This window comes from Lepisma saccharinum, chromosome 14 (genome assembly GCF_977018435.1).
Source record: "Lepisma saccharinum chromosome 14, izLepSacc3.1, whole genome shotgun sequence".
NCBI lineage: Eukaryota > Metazoa > Arthropoda > Insecta > Zygentoma > Lepismatidae > Lepisma > Lepisma saccharinum.
This window is the reverse complement of record NC_139242.1, coordinates 72,623,566-72,649,856: the sequence shown is the minus strand read 5'-3', so window position 1 is coordinate 72,649,856 and position 26,291 is coordinate 72,623,566. Positions and strand designations below refer to the sequence as shown.

At 36.4% G+C, this 26,291-nt stretch overlaps 2 protein-coding genes across 6 annotated transcripts in view; one reads left to right on the top strand and one right to left on the bottom strand.

Annotated features, from left to right (window-relative positions):
- Positions 1-26,291, bottom strand: part of Pkc53E (Protein C kinase 53E) — a 524,230-nt gene that overhangs the window by 66,091 nt on the left and 431,848 nt on the right. For 3 of the 5 annotated variants that reach the window (XM_083135905.1, XM_083135901.1, XM_083135902.1), the window contains exons 7-11: positions 14,826-15,054; positions 12,485-12,523; positions 7,072-7,203; positions 3,235-3,408; positions 1,258-1,349 (exon numbers count right to left, since the gene is read on the bottom strand). In XM_083135905.1, coding sequence (XP_082992031.1) covers positions 1,258-1,349; positions 3,235-3,408; positions 7,072-7,203; positions 12,485-12,523; positions 14,826-15,054 — 666 coding nt within the window. The remainder of the gene's footprint in view (positions 1-1,257; positions 1,350-3,234; positions 3,409-7,071; positions 7,204-12,484; positions 12,524-14,825; positions 15,055-26,291) is intronic. The other 2 variants (XM_083135906.1, XM_083135903.1) reach the window with 1 other exon arrangement.
- LOC145999018 (proton-coupled amino acid transporter-like protein acs) lies at positions 20,933-22,438 on the top strand. The gene has a single exon (XM_083135907.1). It carries the CDS (start codon positions 21,021-21,023, stop codon positions 22,410-22,412), a length of 1,392 nt encoding a protein of 463 aa, XP_082992033.1. The 5' UTR covers positions 20,933-21,020; the 3' UTR covers positions 22,413-22,438.

Below are 26,291 nucleotides of genomic sequence, written 5' to 3'. Positions count from 1 at the left end.
GAACTAAGAAACATGCAAATTTGTAAATTTTTATTCACTATTTTGACCTGTATATTATATAAAATGTAAATTAATTCTTTGGTTTAATATTATCTATTCCATAAACATTTGCTGAAGTGATGCTGTGCCGCTAAAAATGCACAAAATGTGTTACTACTAAATCTCCCATAAATGCAATGCTGAAAGTTGGAAATCTTCCTTAAATTCATGGCCGAAAGTTGATCACCCAAACTCCAAGACCAATAAGTTGCGGAACAGGAGTACGTGAGGAGCTTGCTTTAAAATTAGAAAATACTGTGTGGAAAGCTGCCCCCCCCCCCTTTTCATGGAACCACCTCCCTTTTCTTCTGTCGTGATTGTAATGCCACACTGCACTCTCACCCACTTCTCAGATGGTGAGAGGTTTCCCACTGCACGAACACAACTGACGAAACCTCATGCTTTGCTCACTCCCTCCTTTCCACCCCTCTTATAATGCTACAGTGCTCCTGCTTGCTCTGTAGTGCAGTTCATACATGCCTACAAGATCTCTCTTCCACAAATACCAGGCATGGCCTACAGTTTCCTAATTTTATTTTCTAATCAGTGTTGGCAATATATTACTATCACTTTACAAACTAGAGCCATTTATTAAGATTTTTCTTATGTGGTAGCAAAAGATTTGTATGGTTATCAATTACTACAAACATAATTTTATAACTTATTGAAAAGTTTTAAATTGTGGCTCCAACTTGTGCCCTTATGGCAAAGCTACCAAAAGAATCCCATCTCATCACTATTTCCACAAGTTAGTTCTCTGCAATTTTATGCTCATTCCATGTATCTATTAAGTTTTTAAAAGAAATAATGTCATAGTTGTTTGTGGATAAGAGTAGCTCAGAAACACTTTCACTGGATAATGAAGTAATTTTTGCACTACTTGTGGGTGAAAAGATATACCAGGTGTTTGAAAAGTCACTATCCATTTCTGTGACATTAGAGTTAAAAAAAATGCTACGATGCAAATTTGTGTATTTAGAAAACATTAATTTGTTTGTGTTGAATTTTGTGTAATTGTTAAATATTCCATTTCAGACCCATATCACTTATGGTAAACATGGAAGCAGTCCAGTTGAATCAACAAAATTCTGTTCAGTGATGAAGCGACCTTCCACACATATATCGTATGTATGAGTATGTATTATAACTTCATAAATTTGTTAAACTGGCACATAGATCAAGTCTACAACAAATAAAGAAAGGGAAAAATCTGCTTACACAGCTACTGGTTCTTTGAACTTTCCACACTGCTGAATCTGAAACATGAGATCACCACCATTCACATATTCCATCACAAAGTATAGCCTATCCTGAAATGAAAGAAAACATTAAAATAAGAAGAAAGTCTATGCCACACACATGCTCTATATCATTCTAAAGCCCCACACAGTTTACATTATACTCAGTGGGAAGCCCAAAAGGGGGTTGGTGGGGTCATGATCCTCGCTGGCTTGGCATTCATAAAAAAAATGTCAAATGCATATAAAAATCCTGGGCTTGCCACTGATTATAACCACAGTATCAGAAAAGAATTAATGATCTCATGTGGGAATTTTCCAGACCATGTCCCTACGTAAAGCAGCTCTGTGATTCACCCAACCTCAACTCAACCCTGGGAGAGGAGGGGGGGGGGGGAAGGAAGTTAGAACGTGATGCTGATCACCTCATCTCTGCAATAGCTGAAATCATGCATGTGTGTGGTAGGGTGGGTCATATTATTTTGAATTTCTTTCCTGGGCATTCCTGCCCCCAACTGATGCTATTTGCCAAGCAAATAAACAGTGTAAAATTTCAATTCAATCCAACAATGGGAAGGCATGCTGCAAAGTACTTGAAGCTTTAAGACTTTTCAGCCTTCTTTCAAAGGCAATAGCTCGGTCACTGAAGGTAAAAAGTCTTTAATGTTGAATTTCCTTGAAAAGAATTCCCTGAAAGCTAAATTTTGGTCAGTTGTCAGACCACTACTTGGCCTTAAATGGGCTACAAATATCGTTCTGTTTGACTTTTCGCTAAATGTCAGTGGTTTTACCACAATTTAAAAAAGATAAATGATTTCTCCAGTACTTTTTGAAAGTTTTTAACTTTTAAGTTTTGAATAAACTAAGCGACAGGAAATTGTATGCAAAAAAAAATTATTGTATGTATAATTTATAAGCTTTAAAATGACAGAAGTTCCTTCCCATTATTGGATTGAATTTAAATTTTACACGGTTTCCTTGCTTGACGGATGGCATCAGTAGAGGGGGTGTCCCAGAAAGAAATTCAAAAGTTGTAAAATAAGGGCCACCCTAATGTGGAGCCCATACCTCTACATACTCTTATATGCTTTACCATGCCTACTAGATAGAGAGAAAATAGTGGCTCCTTAATTAATTACCTGGCCACTCAATTATCTAGTACTGTCTAATGGAGTTACTGATATTAGGACTGAATATGTACACTCAGATAACAAAAAGATATAGTATGATACTGCTGCAATTGGGTTTGGCTGGAACTACTACTGCTACTAAATTATCCATATGTTTGTCTAATGATTTTTAATACACTACATAGTTCAGTAAACTTGTAATAAAAAGATAAAGGTGAAGTTCCCCATGCATATAGCACTGTGCCATGAATGCAAATTTAGTAAACTTTTATTATTAATTTAATAAAAAATTAACCAAAAAACTTTCCTGTACACTCTGTAATCCAGCTCTTTTGCTTCTTCCTCCTTCTGTGCAAGAAATGTGAAGATTTTGCAAGAATCTACTGTACTTCTTAAATTCTGCCTACACTTGATTTTTATATATGAGTCCTGAGCCTGAGGTGGACGGGACAGACTACTTTGATTTTTTTAAAAAAAACTGGGTGCATGGAATATCTAAAGAGAAGGCAAAAACAAAATAACAAAAAACTACAGTATGTGAAAAATTGAATATACAGTATATAGTATATTGTACTTTCATTGCTCAGTACAGTAGGAACAATGATGCTAGAATCGATTCCCGAGATGGATGCTCTAAGATCAGAATTTTTCCAGCCTTGTCTCTGCATAAAGAGGCTCTGGTATGCTATATCAGACACACTGATTCACATTGTTTCATCCTTACATATTCACACAAGTCCATTTCTGTAAAGAACAACCTGTGACACACTCACAACAAGCACAAATCAGCAACTTAAACAAAATATGTTTTTTTTTTATAAACTTACCATAGTTTGAAAACATGAATGTAATTGTACTAAAAATGGTGGTTTGGATGACAATGCTAATACTCTCTTCTCAACCATCGTACACTCTACATCATCATCCTGAATAATGATGTCTTTCTTCAAGATTTTGATTGCGTACAGTTCATCTGTCCCCTTCCTTTCCGCTAACATAACCTAGAATATAAAACATTGGAAAATTAACATACAATTTGTGCTTTTCTAACAGTTTAGTACAGAGCATTCCCTGACATTCGCTACGAGACTCTGCAGGAAGCGGCCCGGCTTCAGCGCTCATCTTTCCTGGTGAATGGGGTCAATGACAGTCTCACGCTACAGTCTGTTCTTTACGCTCTCCCTGCCTTCGCTCTCTTTCCCTTTCAGTTGACATTGCAGACTGACGTCAGTATAATCCTCCCTCTGAAGTTGTGTTGTGTCGTGTCAGTGTGTTGAAGATTGTGGCTTAATATGGCACCACAAAAGTTTACATTGCAACAAAGGATTTATCTTGTCGAGTGTTACTTCGGAAAGAGGAATTGTGAAGAAGTGTGACAACGTTTTGCAATGAAATTTCCTGGTGTTCTCGTTCCACATAGGACCACTATATTAAACCTTGTAAAAAAGTTTAGAGTAACAGGGTCAGTTCTGAATAAAAGTGGAAAGAAAAATGGGGAAATCTGAAAAAAATAAAGTATACAAAGACAATCCACACACCATCTGTGAGTTAAAAGAGAGTATTGCATGAGAAATCAGGAGAATTACAGACGATGAACTTGCACGTGTAAATGCCAATTTCCTTCGGAGATGCCAGGAATGTGTTGCAGCAGAGGAACATCATTTTCAACACCTTCTGTAGTCAAGGTTAGTACACAATATGAAAACTGTAATTTTAATAGCAGACTCTAGCGAATGTCGTGGACCCCGTTCGCTGGGAAAGACAAGCGCTGACGCCGGGCCACTTGCCGCCGAGTCTCGTAGCAAATGCTCTGTAGTTATTAAACTTATTTCTAGATGTCGCATCTACATCATATGACCATAGGATGCTATTATTCCAAAGGGAAATATATTCTGGTAATAGATGTAATGTGTTATGTGACACAAGAAACTGTCTTATGCTTTGTGCTGAATAATACATTGTTATTTGTTGTACATTTACAAACAACACATTGATTTAATAATAGATAATGTTTCACTAACTTCTTATTTACAATAGAGCAGGGGCAAAACATTTGTATTGTGGGTTACTGTACATAGTTTAAATCCTTTCCAGTTGAATCCTAAGAACTGATTCAACAGACTGTGTAACAAGGGTGGTATCCGATGGGTAGATAGGAGGGAATTCTCTCTTCTGCTAATTTTGACACTTGGGAGGGAAAACTGCATATAATTTAAATAAGACAGAGTTAGTAAAAAAGAAGGTGCAGATTTCACATTGTTTTTCCAACAAACAAAACACGACAAAAACATAATCCACACATCATTGGATAGATTAAGGTTCAAAGTTTTGTTCTAGGACAATTGGTATCGTTTGTGTACTAACAATAACGTCTCTTTCTCGTTGAAGGTAAGTGATGATGCCACAGGAAAAGTTCTTTTTGTGCTACAATTCACGAAGTGTGAATCCATTGTGCAAGTGTAATGTGAATTCTGCCATAGATTCAACAAACAGCCGTCTCATCATCACAAATTTATAAGTGGCATAATAAATTGGTCATAGATTGTTGAATATGCAAAAGGAAAAGCACTGGTCGCCCATGGACATCCAATGAAAATGTCAAGTGTATCTGAGAGCCTTAGAAAATCTGGGCATTCTTCAAAAAACAGTATGCCTGCTACTCTTCAATGTCTGAAACAGTTCTAGGCTTGCCTGTGTTGTGGAAATTCAGCTGTACAAGTTGTAGTTAATACAGGCATAGCACCTTGGCGACCGTAACAGAAGGTTTGAATTTTGTGTTGTACTTGCACAATACACTTCACAAATTGTAGCACACAAAACGTCATTGTCAGTGCATGAACGAAACCAGTTGTCCTACAGCAAAATTTTGAACCTTAACCCATCCAATGATGTGCAGATTATGTTCCTGTTGTGTAAGGTTTGTTGGAAATAACCTTTTGAAATCTGCTCCTTCTTTTTGACTAACCCTGTATAACTATGCTCCAATAGTAGTTTTCGGAATCTCCCTCCTCCACTAATTTTTTTCAAATATCACACTGTATGCAACACACACAATACCAGTTTCTCCCCTTCATTTCCATTGGTCTGACAATGCAAACGAGAAGGTAGTGAAGCTTCAACTGTTATAAAATAACCTAGATACTGTTTATTATTATATATTGAATATTAATATGTTATTGTTTCATATTACACACTGTTTATTTCTGCTCTATTCACCAGTTCAAAAATACAAATATTTCAACTAATGACAGTTTAAATGAAATCAAATTAACAAATGAATTAAATATTTGGAATGTCAGTTGCCTTCAATATCATAAAGAACTTTGTATGAATAGCACTACATTCTGAATGCTTTAATCACTTCTTGTCTAGTCAATTCAATTGAAATATGCCATTAAGTCAATATTAGGTGAAATCACTATAAATGTTTTATTGTTGAGACATCAAGAATGAAAGTGTTTGGAATTATGTAAAATTAAATACGTTCAGAAATTTTCTTGCAACAACAAAATAATAGAATGATATTCATCCTAACCCAATGTGCGCACATATGTAATTTAAAAGAAGCAGAAGGTCCTTCCTTAGGCACATCATTGTTCTTTTGATTCAATTTCACAAAATTCATATTGTAGAATGCTTATCTATGCAGCCTCACAACAGAGAATATGATGCAAAATAACTTTCAGGCAGTGTCTTAATCACTGCGAGCATGACACTGGCATTATGAGGAAGGAGGAAGTGTCAATTGGTATGAAAAAAAGGAGGTTAGTGGTCAGAATGGGATGAGATGGAGTTTTAAGGGAGAACAGAAAATTGGGGTGCAGTTAGTGGAAGTTTTGCAAATAGAGTTGTTGCTCGGCAGATAAAACAAAGTACCATTTCATTCAGGCATATTTACATTACAAAGGATTTCCCACTCACTTGAATCACGTCGTGGGTTGCAGGTTGAAAGTGACAGTCACCCTTGCTTTTTAGGCATATTTAACAGCATTTTAATACTTATTTTTTTGTACTTCCAGTTATCAGTTTATTATATACTTTCTTCTTTATTACATTTTTGTTTCAAAATGTTTGTTTTCAAACAGCAGCATAATGCATCGTTGAAACTCACAACTCTTAGCATTAACAAAAATCACATGATCCACAAAGCTGCCCTGAAGAATTCTTGGACAGTTCCATCTGTGCTCCACAAATCTGATATAATCACTTAAAGACACTTTTCGTATTTTCCATTAACACAAGAAAAGCATATAGGTATGAAAACTCACTAGAATCAACATAGACTTATTCACTAAATAATGCACAAATCTAAATCTAAAAAAAAAATGTAATGAAATCTGTCGTGGGTGAGCTCTGTGCTGCACTCACCTGCGATTGATCGCGAGTTCAATAACATTAGAAAATTTCGTTAAGAAACCAAAAAAGAAAATCTTATAAAAAACAGATTGATAATGAAATATGATTTATATTAGATACGCACTTTTTACATCATGTACGCAGGAAATCTACAATTCCAATGTACTTTCTTCTTATTTCTTTTATTTTACCTTACTACTGTTTGCATTCAAAATATTTTAGTGCATATAAAATGAAACACTGGACCAACATCTAAAATCTATTTACTGGACATGCTAAAATTTAGTTTACAATTAAAGTAACATTACCTTTCCAAAACTACCCTTGCCAAGCACCATGAGAAAGTTGAAATCTGATGCCCTTATAACATCCTTCTTGTTCATATTGTGAGGAACTTCTTTGTCTGTGACAACTGGGGCCCTCTTTGTAATTGAGGTCTTCTGCAAAATCATGAGATATTTTCTATTTCCACTTCCATGGAAGCACAACAGTCACACAGCAAAAGGACTTGTACAAACACCATACTCACACCAATCTAGAGGTCTAATATGCAACTATGCTTGCCAAACATAGGCACACAACACAATAGGCATTTTTATTGGCTCACGTCTATAAAAGCAACACTTTTTTTGAAGGTTTGTATCTGGCACACATCAAAAAGTTACTAATTTATTAAGGTGAGGATTATGAACTACAGGTGAATAAAAAAAGGTGCACAAAATAGTGGTATGCAGATTTTTAAAACTTCCAGTTTAAGAATTGAATGATAAATCAGTTGAGACACACGTGATCAGATAGATTCTTGTAATTAGGGAGAAGCATGGGGAAAACTTGATTAAATGGAAGGCGAAGGGGGAAGGGGTATTTATCAACACTTGTTAAACGGTTGTTTCTATTGATTTAGGGAATATGACTGCACATTAATGAATTTAGAACAGGCAATAGAGACACAAATGTGCTTCATAGAAGAAGACTAGGAAGACAAGAGTATTGGAATAAAATGTTACTGAGGAGTTCTTACATTGACTCAAGGCAGCCATACTCAGGAAATGTTAGGCGTTAAATATTGTGGACTAGGGTGCTGCAGCGAGGGGTTATTTCTTGAGCATCTAATAGATCACACTGACGATGCTAGATAGCGTATAGAATGGACAGCTTCTTTGCTTGAGCGAATAACGCTTGAACAGGCAAAACGATCAGTATTTGCTCGAAGCCCAGTAGTTCAGGTATAACCGTAATTTGTCTGGCGTAAGTGGGCCCTTAAATAGGGATCACGAAGTGAAAAACACAGTGAAATTGAAACTTAAGTGAATATAGTCATCTCCATGTTAAAATGTAGTTTAGTCTATCTTACCAATACATAGTGATATATGAAAATTAAATATAAATATATGATCATGGGCTCAAACTATATACTCAAGCGTGGGAGATTCGAAAGAGTATAAGCAAGTGAAACTGGTCTCATGCAATACTCTATTGTGCACGTCCAGAAATATGTCAAATTACTAAGTAAAATTGAATGATAAAAATTTGGTTCATTTTACACAATCTGGATCCACTCAGCTCTAATGTTTGCTTATTTATTTATGACATATGAGCTTTCTAAGTGTATAACTCAAATACATAAAATAAGCAAAGTAGACTTGCACATTTTGTTTGTAGTCTAATAAGATGGAAATGGTAGGAATTCGTAAAAAGGTTTTGCTGTGCCATGAGCATCAGAATGAAAAGTAGTATTGTCGTATACCACTTGAACATATACGCTGGACTTGATCTGCATCAGCAGTGAATGCAGACCTGGTTATTGAACATTGTTTGTTATCAGTCTGTGTATTGTTCCTGTCATGTATGTCTAAAAAGTCATAGCCGTTCTCCATGATGAGACTTCTTTCTATTATACTGATATGTATGTTGTTGTACTTGTTCTATTACTGTGTTCCGGAATTATACACTTTTGTTTGTGTTACAAATACTGTCTTATTCTTAACTCCATTTTCTGGATTACGGAAGAACTGAAAGAACCCAAAACTCAACAAGTATTACTCACCCCTATTTGGAAATAAGAATTTTAAAAGGTTAATGCAGTAATATATATGCAAAATAATCTAAAACAGTTATTTTTAGTGGTTTTTATTTTATTTTTTTCTGAGTAGTATATATGTTTAGATAAAATGGTTGTCAATATATATATAACAACACATTTTTTTTCTTTTCAAATGTGAAGTAACTGAATTGTATTAATATATAAAAAGGTTGAAGCACACAAATAGTAATTACACAAACTATGTGAACCTCAAGATATGCTAATAGGTGCAATTCCATTAAAGGTATGACCCTGTCCAGAATGTATTTAATAATCAAGGGGTCACAGGTTCGATACCCGGTGCAGGCACAGTGGTTCAGATCCCACTTTAAACTGTAGGTCCTGTCCCGATTTTCCTTACTGTACATAAAGTGGTCTTAAAACACAAACTCAACAACAACAGAATGTATTTAAACTTGAGCAAGTTCTTACAGAAGCAGACAATTAATTTAGGATAAAAAACAAAATTTTGAACTGGCAGTTTTATGGATTTCTGCATACCACAATAGTGAAAGCTGTTCTATTAATTGTAAATAAGTGATTCTATTACAGTGGAATCCAGATTTTCCATTTTCCCACATTATATCCAATCCCCGTAGTCTACAGCATTTGCTAGACTTTACATTATCTGTACATAAAGGCTCTTCTGTCTGATTTTTGGCTCACACCAACGAAGCAGTGTTTGAAAAATCCTCTTTTTTGAAAACCACTATGAAATTTCCAATTATGAGAAATTACATCTGCTTAGAATCCCTTCTAAAGCATTCATGTGAATCTTTACATAACTTGCTTTTGCTGTTGTCCAGATATTCACAAGTGTTTCGTGGCTATTTTCCATCACAGATATATATCGGGCCTCTCCGATGGTGCAGTGGTAGCGTCATCGCCTTGTAATCAAGGGGTCCCGGGTTTGATACCCGGTGGAGGCACATAGTGGTTCGGACTCCACTTTAAACTGTAGGTCCAGTCCCAATTAGCCTTACTGTGCATAAAGTGGACTTAAAACACCAAATCAACATCAAACCATCACAGATATCTAGACAGCAGTGCCAAAATTGAAGTGAATACTCCAGAAGGAATTCTAACCAAGATGGAATCTTACAATTTTTTTTTAATATTATAGCAGATTTTTTAAAAGGAGTGTATTGTGCAACCATGGCTTCACTGGTGCAGGCCAAAGATCCAGCAGATCCTTAAGTTTTTCACTTTGGTCCACTGAAGAAATGCAAAATCAAGTTTCCACTGTTTGCTGAAATACTAAGGCCAATGTGAATGATATCCTAAGAGTATAACCACTACTTTTTCTTTTACTTTTTGATGTGTGGTGCTGTATGTCGCTTCATGCAATTTGAATCCCATTAAATGACTTAGTATCTAGTTAACCTATCAGGTGAACAAGGTCAGGTTCATTGGCAAATGCACATCTATGCACACACTCGCACACACTAGCTTTGAAATTTAGTAATTGTATATTAATTCATTAATATAATTCCATTGCTTATGCTATTGTATTTATTTTTATTCTTGTTTCAAAGTTGCATTGTTATTTGGGTGAAGGTGAAGTAATTCAAGCAGAAATATTGACATGCTACGTCTTCCATATGTTGCCGGCAGCCAGCCATGCATACAGCACTTCAGTGATTATTGTTGAGTACAGCATAATGTAACCACTTTTTTTTTCAGAACTTTTGATTACTTTCAAATTCATTAGCTGAAACCAAAGCTACAATTTTTGTTGTTAGCAGGATTATTAAAAAGTTGACAGGCGAACAATGGCTCCTATTAATTCTTGAGTAATAACTTCATCATGCTAATTTACTGATGATATTTCATCTTTTTCACAACAGCCGAAGTTACGATGTGCCATAGACTCTCAGTACAGTTTTCCAAATATTACATATTATGCACCATGGCAGCAACTTCAGGAAATTAATATTCGGATATAGGCAGCTCCGTAGCCAGGATTTTATTTCGGGAGGGGCTCATCCCTTATCAGCAGCCACCATCGAAAGGTGAAAAAGGGAGGCAGTAGAAACTCTGAAGATGAATTTCTCAGTATATTACAAATTATCATACAAGATATCCTGATAAGGAAGAAAAAATAAATACCACTATACACTATTTAGATATTTGTGGGGTTTCAGGGGGGGCTTGAGCCCCCTTAGCCCTCCCACTGGTTACATGCCTGGGTATAGGAACATAACATTTAACAGTTTAAAGTTTCAATACAACTTTTTAGAATCACTAACCAATAGAAACCCATTAAAGGTTTTACATTATGGTATTAAAGAATGGGTAATATTTAAGAATTGTACTTTAAAAACAAGGTGGCCACGGTGGCTCAGTCGGTAACGGGTCTGACTACCATGCTCAAGGTCCTGGGTTTGATCCCCGGCCGGTTCAAATCCAGGAACTTTTCTAACGATGGAAGCGGCCCCGGCGCCCACCCAGCGTCGAATAACATGGGTACCTGGGGGAAACCCTGGGGGTTAAAGGCAGTCACATCACCCCCACTCACGACCGGATCAAGAAAGTGTGGGGCGTTACCGCCACACCCCCTATACGCCTTCATGGCATGGTGCTATGCACAGGGGAGCACTTTACTTTTTTACTTTAAAAACAAGTATTATGGAGGGTATTACAACTTGTTTTATCACTGTGACACCATCCAGTACAAAGCATCATCAAATAATGGCCCATAAACAAAAAGCTATTAAATTTAGATAAAATCGGACTCGTGTCAATTTATGTATATTATCTGCAACAAAAGCCTCATGTATATTATCTGCAACAAAAGCCTCTATGTTCTGGGATAGCAAGATATACAGTAAGTGGAAATCAATGCATTATTTTGTTAACTTGCAACTTTATATAAAAGAGACAACCTACAATAAAATAAACTACATCGAGTGAAAGTCCTTTAAATGCAGTTTTATTTAAATAAGTATGTATACAGTAGCATGTATAGGTCCATATTTTATGCCATTTGAAAATGTTAACATTTTCTGCATCATACTCTCGTTCTAGTGTATCCTTGCAAATAGACATTCCTCATGTCAAAGAATTGTCTCTACAGATTGGTATGACACGAGGGATTTTTGCAAGGTTGTTAGCAGGATTATCCAGGGAATTGTGTGCATAATTTGGCAGTATTACAAAATGAACCCTATGAATTATGTGCAAGTAATTGAAAGAATTTAAATAACATGCATTATATATGTAAATTATGACCCACATTTGTGAATTTTTCACTCGATCAGCCAGTTATCAATAGGTGATGCTTGATATTAACAATTATGTATAGTTTTCAATAATTATACACACATTATGTGATAAATCCAGGACGTATTGCAAAGAGCCCACGTGAACATTGTTACTTAAGTTAAGGAGTCAATTAAGTGCGGAATAAAAATATACTAATTTTTAGAATTTGATTTTAGACTACGTAAAAATATTTTTCTACTGCATTTACTCACATAGCTAGAAGCAACAATACACAACTATGTAATCAGAGTTTAATTCCATAGGTCTCAATTTTAGCTTTGATAATAATTGTTCTGCAGTTAAATAATGCTGTACACAACAACTTCATGCTTTTTTAAAAATCTATCCTAATGAAAATATCAGATTATGCGCACCATGTGTCTTACTTGACTTTTGCTAAGTATTGTAGTTCCCTCGAGTTCGTTAAGGAAAGAGGGGAATTAATATTAAAAGTTATGGTAATTATATTAATACGCCATTTAATTACAACACAGAAAAATCATAGGTTTTACCAATAGTTGATTATATTATTACTTATGAGAAATATAACCATTTAACTATAGAAAGGAAGAAATAGTTTAATGAGTAATATTAACTGTAATATTATCAGATATAGACAATTTAATAAAACATATGCATTTAACACAATTTTTTGAAATTCTAAGGAAGTTTCGGATATATATTTTTTTCTAATTACTTGTGACATCATAAATTACTTTCAAGCATTTAAACTACAGGGTGACAAAAAAGTATGGTATACTGTACAAACATGTAATAGTAGAGAAAAGAGGTTAAGAGGAGGAAAGGCATTACCCAAATACATAATATCATAGTGTGAAAAGAGAGAAAATACAATTTTTGCAATTATACTGGAAGGGCACATTAAAAGGAGGAAACAAGCACTAATAAACATTGGGTTTATAAAAACTGTCATGCTAAAAATTCGGGAAGCAAATTTAATTGAATAAAATAGAAAATACACCTCTCTTCAACTCTTAAGACTTTACTCTTCATTTTACTCTAACTTGTTCACTTTTCAGATTTCGAAGTAGAATCTTGGGCCATTTTTTCGAGAATTCACTGGCATATAGTTCCAGCCTGCAGGGCTGCTGAAGTTGATTTTCTTCATTTTGTTATTTAGCATCACTTTCCTGGCTTTGATTTTTTTTGTTACTTAGTATCACTTTCCTAGCTTTGATTTTTGGTTTTGTTACTTAGTATCACTTTCCTGGCTTTGATTTTTGATTTTCTTATTTAGCATCACTTTTCTGGCTTTGATTTTTGATTTTGTTATTTAGTGTCACTTTTGGTTAATATTGACGATGAGGATGAGTGATGACATTGATGAAGGGATACTCACAAAGAACACCCACACCAGTCTGGGATTGCCTGTGATAACCACTCTGCCACAGAAGTCTGTTACCCCGATGTGTTCGTATTAGACTTGTCTCTTGTAATATATTTAATTATTAAAACTTATGATTCTCAATATTCATTCTGCAGACAATAGTAGGGAATTGCATTGCACAAAGGGTAAAGAAACTAGATACTGACATATACTATTGTTATCTCTTAATTATTGCATGTAAAATAAATTAAATATGCTGATATATCAAAGCCTGCTTTGGTATTGTGTGGCAACAGGTAGGGAAAGCTCCATATACCTTATTTGCAGTTGCTACTATATAGTGAACAAATAAGAAGGGATACCTGTAAGTTAGAACTTCTTGAAATAGCCTTTGGAACCTAGTCCTCACTTGTTTCAAGAAATGTTCCACATTTCAGAACATTTTGATGTCTTTTCTGCTTCACCAGTGTGATGCACACTAAAATCATACTGGTGAATTCAGGAAAATGGCTGAAGTATTTTTTTTTATATATTTTTCCCGTTGTTTGTAAAATACATAATTTAATTATATAAAATATTGGCAACATAAAATAAAAAAAAATATTATCATGTCCATGATTGTAGTGAAAATGCTCATGGAATAAATACCATTAATTTTTCAAACACATTTCATTAACACAAGTATGAAAAATTCATATAACAGTGTGAAAAAAAGTTCTCAAATTCAATGCTTCAACCCTACTAAACAGATGTGTTCTGATCAAATAGAAATCTAGTTTCAATTAGATTCACATAACTGCTCAGAGCTAAAAACAAAGTATTGAAGAATCAAATTAAAATATGCTTGCTTGTGTACCGTATAGAGGTTAAGGTAAATATTTATTTATTTTGTAACAGTTTCATAAAATACTAAGATTATAAATAAATACATTAACAAGTTGTAGTTAAAGATTTGGGAGATGCACTTTGATTAAATAATACAAATGTCAAAGAGCTATTTTGAGGTAATCAGCATGACACAAAATAAATTTCAAACCCCATAAAATAGTCAATTCTTTAATTATTGTCATACGAAAATTTACTGTAGAAAAAATGAATGTGCAGGAATTGGTTGTGTTAGCATACAAATATGTAGGAAAATACAAATTTGTAAGATAAATTTTAAGAAATATAATTGTACTAAAATCAGATAATGTTGGATACTTTGTACATCAAATCTTTCTAGAGCCAATGATTCCACATAACAAATCCATGTTGTTCTATGAGCAATTAAAAAAACAACTAATATTCATTGTGTTTAAGATATGGATGCTGTAAACCAATACACAAATTAAATATATAAAATTCAGTTCATTCAAAGTACTTACTCTCATTTGACTTTTAAGGGCAGCAAGATCTGCACCCTCCTCTGGAACGGGAACATTGTAGAACTCCCCCTCCTCCTGAGTGAGCAGTTTGTACCAGCCTTCCACTGGAGCCTTGATGAGTTCTGAGATGCCGAAGGACAAGGAGCCCATGAAGTCATTCCGGGAGGTTCGGTCCCAGTCCCAGATCTCGATCAGCAGTCGCCTGTCCTTGTCTTCTGGCTTCAGATCACTAAAAAAATTAAAAAGACAACAACATTAGCTTTTTTCTTTTAACCCTGCAAAAGTGTCTGGTGAAACGTGGTAGACATACAGGGTGTAACAAAAGTAAGTTGACATAAATACATTATTAAAACTGCTAGTGTGAACTGACTGATGAACCATCATGTATAAATATCATTAATCTTAATCCTTCTACAACCTATACCATATCCCAGATATCTCTGGAACGAGACCGTGCATAACAGTAGGCAAGGGGAGAAAGCAAGTGGGCAGTGTGAAACAGTATATGCTGCTGCAAAGGCTGGTAACTGCAGTCGATTTTCCCCCTACATGCAATCCTGTTCCCTCGTACGTATTCATTGGTCGAGCACTCTCGAGCCAGTACAGATACTTGCCTTTGCTCGCTCACTCCACAGATTCTCGGGACAGAGTATATGCACATCAAGTCTAAAAGTGACAAATTCATAACAATTCATTACTAAGTTCAAAACAGCCACTTCGGTGCATTATTAGTGATCATCATCACTGAAGGTTAAAGTTTTGCACAAGGCATGCATGTTCCTTTGCGAGCCTTTCTTCATCGATTTCATTAAACTAACCAAATTCATCCTCATGATTGGCCAGATCTGGATCCTGCCTCTTGCCTCCGAGTACTTGTTCTTCAGTTCCTGATACCAGATAGATTTTTTATTGCAGATCTGGCTATCTCAGGAGCAGTCTCATTTTTGGTCACCCCTAGTCAAGATTAGCCTCAAGAGTCAATCATTATGAAGAGAATGATGAGTCATTTGCACCCTTATTTCACAAATGTTCAGAAGCAAAGTTCTCTCTTACCACTAGTACATTTTCAACAAATTGGTTCTGAAGTGTCTGGAAGCAATTCAGTAACAAGTAACATTACTTTTAAAAGTAAGTAACTGCAACAGTGTTACTTTTTGCAATAAAAGTAATATTATTAACATTTACTTTACGACACTTAAATTGTTAACTTGAAAATATGTTAACGAGGGAAGAGCTAAGCTTGGCAACCCTGTTTCCAACCACTTGTCTTCTCTGGGTGCTAAGGTGAAATTATTTTCGTGGAATCGCCAAAGGCAATTGTATGCTAAATTGAGATCATCCACGATTTATTGTAATTCACAATTTCTAATTGAACTTGAAGGTTTCAGTGTTTTGTACCATCTTATTTTTATTGTAATAATATTAACATATGTACACTTACATTACGTACCAGATACATAAATAAAACACATGTAAGTGTAAGTTGTTTGCAAGAAAATTTCCAGAAGGAAGCAGGGTTACTGTAAAAATAACTTCCAGAGTTAGTATTGTTACTTTTTAAAAGTAATATAACGAACTCTGGGTTCTGCCATCAGCTCTTGCAGAGGAAATTGTCATGTGAGGGAATTTATTTGATCAAACTTTTGGAATGGCTCAATACTCATATTACCAGGTATTTAACATATGGTGTCAACAAGACGGCTGGAGGATTGCATTGTGTAAATTTTCCTAGGGGGGGGGGGGGAGATACCATTCTCTGACGTAGTCTCTCACTTCGAGCACTGTCAGATTAAAAATGACGTTCTTTTAAATACGATTATCTTTTCGCTTAAATGTCAATCCTCAATGGTATGAAACAGTTACAAAATTTCATTTCAGAACTCCAATGTGCACTGTTATCATGGTTTCAAAATTAACTTTCTCCCGTTCCATAAAGCAGTCACTGAATTTCCAAAATTGCATTACTAAAATGGTAGTCGACCTCCACATCTCAGGTTCGATTAATTGATTGATTTAGTTTATTTTACATCGCGTTTTCTGCCTCTTGGCTAATTTGCGAAGATGGGGATGAGTGATGAAATTATGAAATTGATGAATGGACATTCACAAACAACCAAGCCCGAGCGGAATTCGAACCTGGGACCCTTGGCGTCGCAGCGCGATGTGTCCCAGGTTCGAACCCTGGGTAGGTAGGTATATCATTGTGTTTGCTTTATCGCAAATTCATTAGTTCATATTTCGCGATTAACCAAAGAGAGAAAAACGACGTAAACTAAACAAAGTAGAAAATATTCAAAGTGTAGTCCATGTGATGATCTAAAATATATATGCGAAATTAGTTTTTCAAGCTCCGAAAACTGAGGATTGTAAAAATGAAAAGCACCAAATGATATTTCGAAAGGCACATTCGTGGTGTCCCTATTACAACACAGCCGCTTTCACACTCGAGCTCTCATTTCGACGCTAAACTCCGTACCAGCTAACTGTAGACCAGGCGAACGAGAAGAAGTCTCTGCGCAAGTAGTGACGCGAGACGGCTCCACCAATGAACAGTGAGAGAAATGGGATTGTGTAATGGGAGCCGGGAATTTCCCGATTTCCTGTAAGCGTTGCAAACTTTTGAAAAGGATAACGAACGCACATGGCTAACTGACCGTATTTTTATCTCCAGGTCCGTACGATTGGTTTAAGAATTTCTTAGGGAAATATTAGGGATACAACTGCAAGAGCAAATTTTGACAAGCCGTGCATTTAGCGTACGGACTAAGGTCGGACCGTACGGTTGGCAACGCTGCGCTTTCACCACTCGATTTTCTTCCTCCTCCTCCTCTGACGATATGCGCGCCCTGCTCTAGTAAGTTGGAACAGGGTATAAAAGTCAAATCGTAAAACCACAGATCTGGCTTCCCGCCATTTTGTGCCGAGTCACGTGAACACTGTTGCCGATGGTAGTGATTGCTGCTACACCTGTTTTAAGCATTGCCATTGGCTGGTAGCTTTGTGGGATCTCATTTATTGGACCCAACTTAAAACACCATCGGTGGTTAGGTTAGGCTTGTTGCAGGCACGTATCTAGATTTATATATTTCGTGGGGGGGTGTCCAAACCAAGAGTCCGAGTGTGTTAACAATAATAATAATTCTAATATAAGTGTTTAAATTTAAATATTTAGATTATCATTACATAAAATTAATATTAATTAAAATATGTAAAATAATATTATAATGTTATTACACCAATGGGTAAAAATACTGTAATAATAGAGATATAACAGCACGTTTTCATTACCTAGCTTAGGTGTAGTTAGAATCGCCAAAATTTGTATAAAACAACTTCCCTGGCAAGGAAATTAATGTAAAATAGATTAATACATTTATCAAGTAACAAAAAAGGATGTTAGATCCAGTTGATGAAAAGTAAAGTTCCGGATTAATATTTTATGCAGATTATTATAGATAGCAGTGTGCACAAATCTTCTTTGGCATAGTCGACGCGCTAGCTACGTTAACGACCGGCTAGCTTTGAAGTCCACGGAGCGCGCCCACCAGCTCCAACAATCACATTCAACGCAAAGTGTTGCCACACATCTACTCTACGCCATCTTGTCCCTCCGGGTACAAGAACCTTCCCACGGTCTCCACATTGAAGTTGCAAAGTACGGCAACAGCGTATCCGCAGTCATGTGACAGACTCCACGTGGAGTAGACGAGCAGAATGACGACTGCGCCCATTGGCTGAAGGTTGAGTGTGATTGGACGAAAACAACTCGCCCGCTATTTATTCCCACCCACGTTTGTGGCGGCGGGTTTCTTAGTCTTCGACGTTACCGAAGCAAACGGGTGGACCTTACTGTCATTCGAAGCCATATGATTGCAATATAATCCTTGCCTTCCAATAAGTTCGGCGGAAATAAATAAATAAATAGCTAAATAAGTATAGTTTAATTATTTGATTACAGTACTTTGTTAAGTCTTTCGGGGGCGGGGCATTCCTGGTGGATCGCACTTTAAAGTGTAGTACCAACCCATACTAGCGTTTCTGTGCGTGCTTAAAGTGGACAAACTCAAGTAATTAAACAAGGTGGTCTTTCTTCTTTTTTTACTTTTACCGTGCTAGACAAATTACTACTTTTATTGTTTTATGTACACATATTTGCGAACCCTATATTTAGGGACACAAATTTATGGTAAATAAAAACTGAGGAGAGCGGTAAATAAAATGTTAGATCAGCGGTATATACCAGCGGTGAAAAAAAAAATGGCACACACTTTTTCATTATGAGAGGAAATAACATACAAAAGAGCTATAAATTGATAAACTACTTCATTTTTATATACTGTACACATACACAAGTACTTAGCTGTCCAACCAAAAAGAAAACATCAACACAAAATCACTTCATTTCTAATTTGCATATCTCAAGTGATTTATTCATTGTATGTATTTAAAGGATATCCTTGCTGTCCAACAAAATAATCACTACTGCACATACACAAACACATGTTGAAAATCACATGATGATAAACAAAATTCATTCATGACTGAACACAAATGACACCATTGTTTCCCTTGATGTGCGGGAACAGACTAATCTTATCGCTGCTACAGCTAGGAAGTTCAATGAAACTGAAAGTTGAGTAGACATTCGGGGGAAGAAAGGAATGCAGCTTGACAGGAGCGAAGTTTTCGAACTGAGATGATGTGCATGGGAAATTACAATTTGCAGCGTTTTCCTGATGTGATCGAAGATAAAACGTTCTTCAGCTGCAAGTGATAGGAAACTTTAGGAAAACGTTTCGTTACAAATCGACAGTTTGCGCGCACAACCTCGATTGCCGTTTTTTGCGTGTTTTCTACTTAATTTGATGATATTTCACGATTATTTCGCGAAAAAGCGTTCATTTCGTGGAAAAGCACACATTTCGCATAACTTCGCGAGTGAAACTCATGTATATTTCATCATTGGGGGTGTAGTTACGTGCAGAATGTTCAAAATTGCATCTTCTTTTCACATTTCGCGATTTCGCGCATCGCGAAAATTCAATGTCCCTACCTATATTACATGAATGGTAAGGTGCCCCTGTTTACCTCCCCCCCCAACACTGTGGGGTTTTGCGGCTTATAGATCCGGCGCTGATCGTCACTCATCCTCAACATAGCAATAGCCAAAAGTGGCAGAAAAGTGACGCCAAATAACAATAATACAATACAAATGCAATAATATTATAGCATACAAAAATATTTCATCAAAAGTACATTGTTTACGTTTGTGAAAATCCTGTACAGAAATACACACACAGAGTGTCATACAAACACAGTTACCCTACTGCAAAGAGCTTATATAAGCTCCTATCTAGTTCGCTATCAGAAAACATTTTCGATTATTTCCAAATTCACACAGAAACTGTATGTAATGATAATGTGAAACTGTATATAGTTACTGAACTTAATTTCTTTAACCTAATAGCAACGATCAGATTGGTGAAATAACATGCACAAAGTAACGTACAGTGGGATGCACAAACATTGCTCGGAAAATTATACTATTTTCATAAATTTCTCTCTTGCATCCTACGCATTTAAGAAATGTATTTTTAGGTATGCTGGTGCAGGTCGTCTGAAGCTTGTCTGGCGTTTTGCTTGAAACAAAGAGAATAAACATGATGTAAAATGTCCTTGGTAATACTTACGCATTCCGCTGTACATGCAGCCCGAGGTAGCATCATTAGTCTACCCACTACAACTATGAAATTTTAATGTTGCAGATTTAAAGGTTAATTTGACACTTGAAACTACTGACAACAACGGCTGAACCAGGCCATGCAAGTAAATGAATACTCCATTATGGTCATGATAAACATATGAAACTGACAGTTCTAGGATATTTTCTCTCCTTCTGAAGGATAAGTCAGTTAGCCAATTTGTGGAAATATAATTTCATAAAACTTAAAATAATAATATTATTGTTCTCGAAGTCAAGGAAGTTTATGGTATGTCGTCATCTGCTCGTGTTTACGGACCCACCTATATAAAGTTTACCTTGAACTATAAGATAACTTGGATAGAACAGACGAACGTCTAAGTTCTCAAATTCAGCCATATCGCTTATTGAGGTTGGGAATGATATACAACTTGTGATAAAGTATAATTTTTTTTAGGACTTCTTTCAAGTAGTGAGACACACATTGCGATAAAATGGAAGATGATGAAAAGGAAGAACCCAGTGAGATTCTTGAAGATGTGAATCTAGAAGAGTCTGCTGCAGGAGAGAGCATTCAAGAGGAAAAATATTATTTGGATGACCACCGAGATTTTCCACATGCGATTGGATACTGGGCAGCATTCTTTCATATAACGAAAGCTGCAATAGGAACCGGAATACTTGCAATATCGTGGGCTTTCAAGCGTTCTGGTACTGTTGGAGGAGTGTTGTGGACAGTGATACTAGGGATAATAGGAGGAAACTCTCACTATCAGTTGATAAACTCCTCGCAGAACTTGTGCGAGAGACTGCGAGTCCCATCACTAAAATACCAAGACATTTCAGAGCAATGTTTCCGCTTAGGACCTAAGCAGATCCAAAAGTATGCTCTGACATCAAGGTACGTCACAAACGGCTTCCTCCTGTTCACAATGCTTGGAATTTGTGCAGTGTACTTGGTGTTTGCAGCTGAACACTTTAAGCAATTTTTTGACTACCACACAAACAGTGACCTGGACAAGCGAACTTACATATGCATCCTCACAATCATGCTTGTATTTTTGAATTTTATCAGAAACCTGTCGTACCTGGCGCCGCTGTCTGCCCTTGCCATGGTTGGTGAAACGGTAGGTTTGATCATTACATTGTACTACGTTTACAAAGATCTACCGTCATTTGACTCAAGGCCATATTTCGTGTGGGAACTTGGCGATCTAATGCTGTACCTTGGAACGGTTATTTTTGCAATACAAAGTGTCTGCACGGTGAGTGCGGTAGAGGCTGAGATGAGGCATCCAAGACAACTGATAGTTTGTCCATACGGAGCACTGTACTTCTCCTATTTACTCATTGTAGGCTTTACAACTCTGGTAGGGTTCTCCGGTTACTGGAAATATGACGATCCTCAAGGAAGCATGATCTTAAACTTGCCTGTGAATGAAACGGCCGCTCAAGCCGCTAAGATTATGTACGGTGGAGGAATATTTCTCTCTCATGCTCTCTACTTCTACGTGCCTTTCAACATAATGTGGCCTACACTCAAGAAAGCAAGATGGATCGAAGGATCTGAAGAGAATCAACTCCTTATGTGGGAGCTGCTGTATAGAGCAATACTAGTGATCTTCACGGGAGGTATTGCCATAGGAGTTCCTCTTCTAGGTGCTTTGATAAACATAGTCGGAGCCGTGTCGCTGTCTGTATTGACCTACGTCTTTCCTCCTTTTATAAATCTAGTGACATTTTGGGAGCAGAAGAAGTTCGAACCTTGGGTTCACAAATTACTACGAGTGAAAGATTTCGTATTAATTTCAATAGGTCTTATATTGTTTGTTGCAGGTACCTATGCAAGCATAATTAACTTAATCGACGAACTCAAGAACCAGTAAGGTTCCTTCTTTGACACCATCCTCAGTTCTTGTAATCTATATTTATATCTATGCATTCGTGTTGGGTTTGTTTCTTTTGTGTAATTTAATAACTTAGTTGTAGGAACAAACTATCGTGCGATACTAAATAATAACAGTATCATTAAAGCATTAGAGAAATGTACACATTTGTTTTACCTTGTGAACATTAAACTATCATTAAACTCAATAGTTCATATTTGCAAAATAACAACAAAACAGGATTAAATGTAATTATGTATAACATGAATCTTCTTATAATAATTGTTAGTATAACTTAATTGGTTATGTAGTCCTTAATATTGATGAGATCAAACTAGAAAAGCTTGTGAGATTGGTATTATTAAAAATAAAACTTTGAAATAAAAAAAAATCAATTTTCGTCAATTACAACAAATTTTATCCAGTAATGTTAATATCGAAGGGATTTGCGAATTATTTTAGGCTCAATATCTCTGGAAAACATTTATTTAAAAAAAGTTGTATTTGGCAATGTACTGTTGTATTCTGCTTCTCAAATTTAATGGCAACAATAAGGATAAATTATGAAGTAATATACATTTAAAAAAAAGGAAATCATAAATGAACATACATTACGCAAGATCCTTCATTTCATGGATCGATATGGTAATCACTGCCTGCTCTGATACAAATACATACAATATTAAGTTTAACAGCGAATGGTGAGAAAACTTTCCAAATAGAATTAATAAAGATAAACACATTTCAGTGAAGGATTGTATTTTACTAGCATATACTTTTTATATATTTTATGTTTTGGACCTTGTACTTACTGAATTCAATACGACATGGCATTGATGTTATTAACATAAGCACTTGCTTGTTACGAACTGTTCAGCATTCATGTTTATTAGTGACTTAGTTTAGTTTAGTTACTGTAATGAAGATTCTTAAAGATTATTCGGAGTGCGTCCATCTTTCGCATTCTATTCTGTGCACGATAGTATTCCAAGAAATTTCAACCACGATCGGAGGATTTCGATTGTTCGGGGTTTAAGTTAGGAGGAGCAGCACACAGAAACCAAAGGTTACACTTAATTTTTCCCCAATAGGTGAAAAAACAAAAACAGTTTACATCTGGCGTTCTTAAAGCAGGAAGCAATTCAATGTGTGATTCCGTTTGGCACACAAAATAATGTATTTTTACAGCATCAGAATGCCTTGATTTATGAATCTGAATTCATCAGAATGTTTTGACCAAACTATTATTTGAACAAAATAAGAAAACAGTTTTCTACGCCAAGTAATTTACTGGTGAATTACGCATAATTTACATACAACGCACATAGAGTAAATTATTTGTCCAACCCTGTTCACATGTGAATCTATTTTCAGAGTACAGTGGGATGCATAAGTTTTATCAAGTAAATTGTCCGTCATCATGTTTATCCTATTTATTTACCGCAATTAGAACCTTAAGAATTTAAACAAAACGCTAAACAAGCTGCTGACGACAGTTTTGTGTCGTTATTAATGAGTTCATGATCTTTCTTTCATCGCAACTTTTTTCTCTGGGAGGGGCTGGAATTGTGAAGTTGGATAGTACACCCAACGGCGAAAGAAACAGTAGGCGAATTGTCCACAACCGTTTTCATTCGGTCTGAATTACACAATATGAGAATGGATTGAAATGACTTAATAAGCAGAGCGCAATGCCTGCTTCCAACCAACATAGTTTCATTCAGGGTTGTTTAAGGTCCAGGAACCCATAAATTCTAATGGATTCTATTGGGTTCCGCTGCAGGACCGGAACCAATTTTCTCGCAAAATTTAAATTCGGTCCAAGTTGCGTATTGTTACATTGAAAAAGATTCCTGGACCGTATTTTAATTGTTCCTGAAAAAGGTTCCTGGACCGAATTTAAATTGATGCGGGGAAAAATGTTCCTGGACCGAATTTAAATTGATGCGGGGGAAAATGTTCCTGGACCGAATTTAAATTGATGCGGGGGAAAATGTTCCTGGACCGAATTTAAATTGATGCGGGGAAAAATGTTCCTGGACCGAATTTAAATTGATGCGGGGAAAAATGTTCCTGGACCGAATTTAAATTGATGCGGGGAAAAATGTTCCTGGACCGAATTTAAATTCATGCGGGGAAAAATGTTCCTGGACCGAATTTAAATTGATGCGGGGAAAAAGGTTCCTGGACCGAATTTAAATTGATGCGGGGAAAAAGGTTCCTGGACCGAATTTAAATTGATGCGGGGAAAAAGGTTCCTGGACCGAATTTAAATTGATGCGGGAAAAAGGTTCCTGGACCGAATTTAAATTGATGCGGGGAAAAAGGTTCCTGGACCGAATTTAAATTGATGCGGGGAAAAAGGTTCCTGGACCGAATTTAAATTTGTCCGAAAAAAAAGGTTCCTGCACCAAATTTAAATGATTTAAATATGAAAAGATTATACACCGTCTAGAATTCAATTTACGTTTGCTAATTTTCTCTCCCAGTCCGGGATTGAATTTATTTACAATTACAGACCGCAAGCTTCACCGATTAAAAGTTGCCTTTTAAAAATGTCCGCGAGTACATTTTACATTGGAATGTCACAATGCGGTTGTAGAATACGCAGCGCAGGGAATAAATCAAAACCCTATTGTTACCTCGTGGGTCACATTCAAAAATTCCCTTGTCAAAGAGTTACTGTAGATAACGCAATGGACTATATGGCGTCACATTGAGTTCAAACAAACCTGGGCTCTGGCTTCGCTGCTTCGAGTCTTCTGGGGGAAGGGTAACAACTTTTCTTCAGAGATTTTTCCCGCCCACCATCGTGAGGAACTTGGGGAGCTACGAATGAGTAGCGTAACCCGGTCATGAATACCTACAACAACGACTGGGGGTTCGTCGTGCTGACCACACGTCACCCCGTAACTGGTTGGATGATTGCCATCTCTGCTGAGACATGTGGAGAGAGTGGCGGGCAGTCTGTAGGTAGGTCCTGGCAATCACTGGCTGTTGCACCACGGTTATTGGCAGTACAGTGGGATGCACAAGTATTGGTCGACAAATTGTCCCTGGTTATTTTCATTAGTTTTTTTTTTTATCTCTTATCCTATGAGTTTTTAAGGCATATATTTTTATGTACACTGGTGTAAAGGTTGTCAGCAGCTTGTTCGATTTTTTGCTTCAATTCTTGAAGCTCTCATTGGGTAAAACATTAGAATAAACATGCTGATGAACAATTTGCTTGGTAATGAATCCCACTGTACAAAGGTTATGCAAATCTTATTTTAAAAACTTATGAGCTATGTTGCTTGCTTTAAAGTGGAACGGGCCATAATTACTTACACACAACCATAATCAAACGCAGGAATGTATAGGGTGGCCATAAAGTCGCGATACCCCTATAAGACGCAAACACAATGAACGTTAATTCTTTTGAGTAGATTTTATTAATAACAGATAATAAATTTACTAAACACCTCTGTGATATAAACCATTAATTATCCAAGGGATCAGTCTGTGTACAATCATTCTCATGGCAAAGGATAATACCCAGTCAGGTTCTGCGCGACATTTTTCGGAGCAATCCTGGCTAACACGAGTGAAAGCCAGTCTCGCAGCATATTTTAGTTCGTCAGTGGTACCGTACGGTCTAAAACTGAAACAAATATATACTTTTACATAGGGGTAACGGGACATTGTGGCCACCCTGTAGAATGAAGGTTCGACCCCCCCCCCCCCCAACTCAAAAACGTTCCTGCTCCACCGTCTACAAATGAACGCCAAGGAGGATCGTTGGTGAATGAGTTGGTGTTTTTTAAGTCCACTTTATGCACAATAAGGCTAATCGGGACTAGACCTACAGTTTAAAGTGGGATCCGAACCACTATGTGC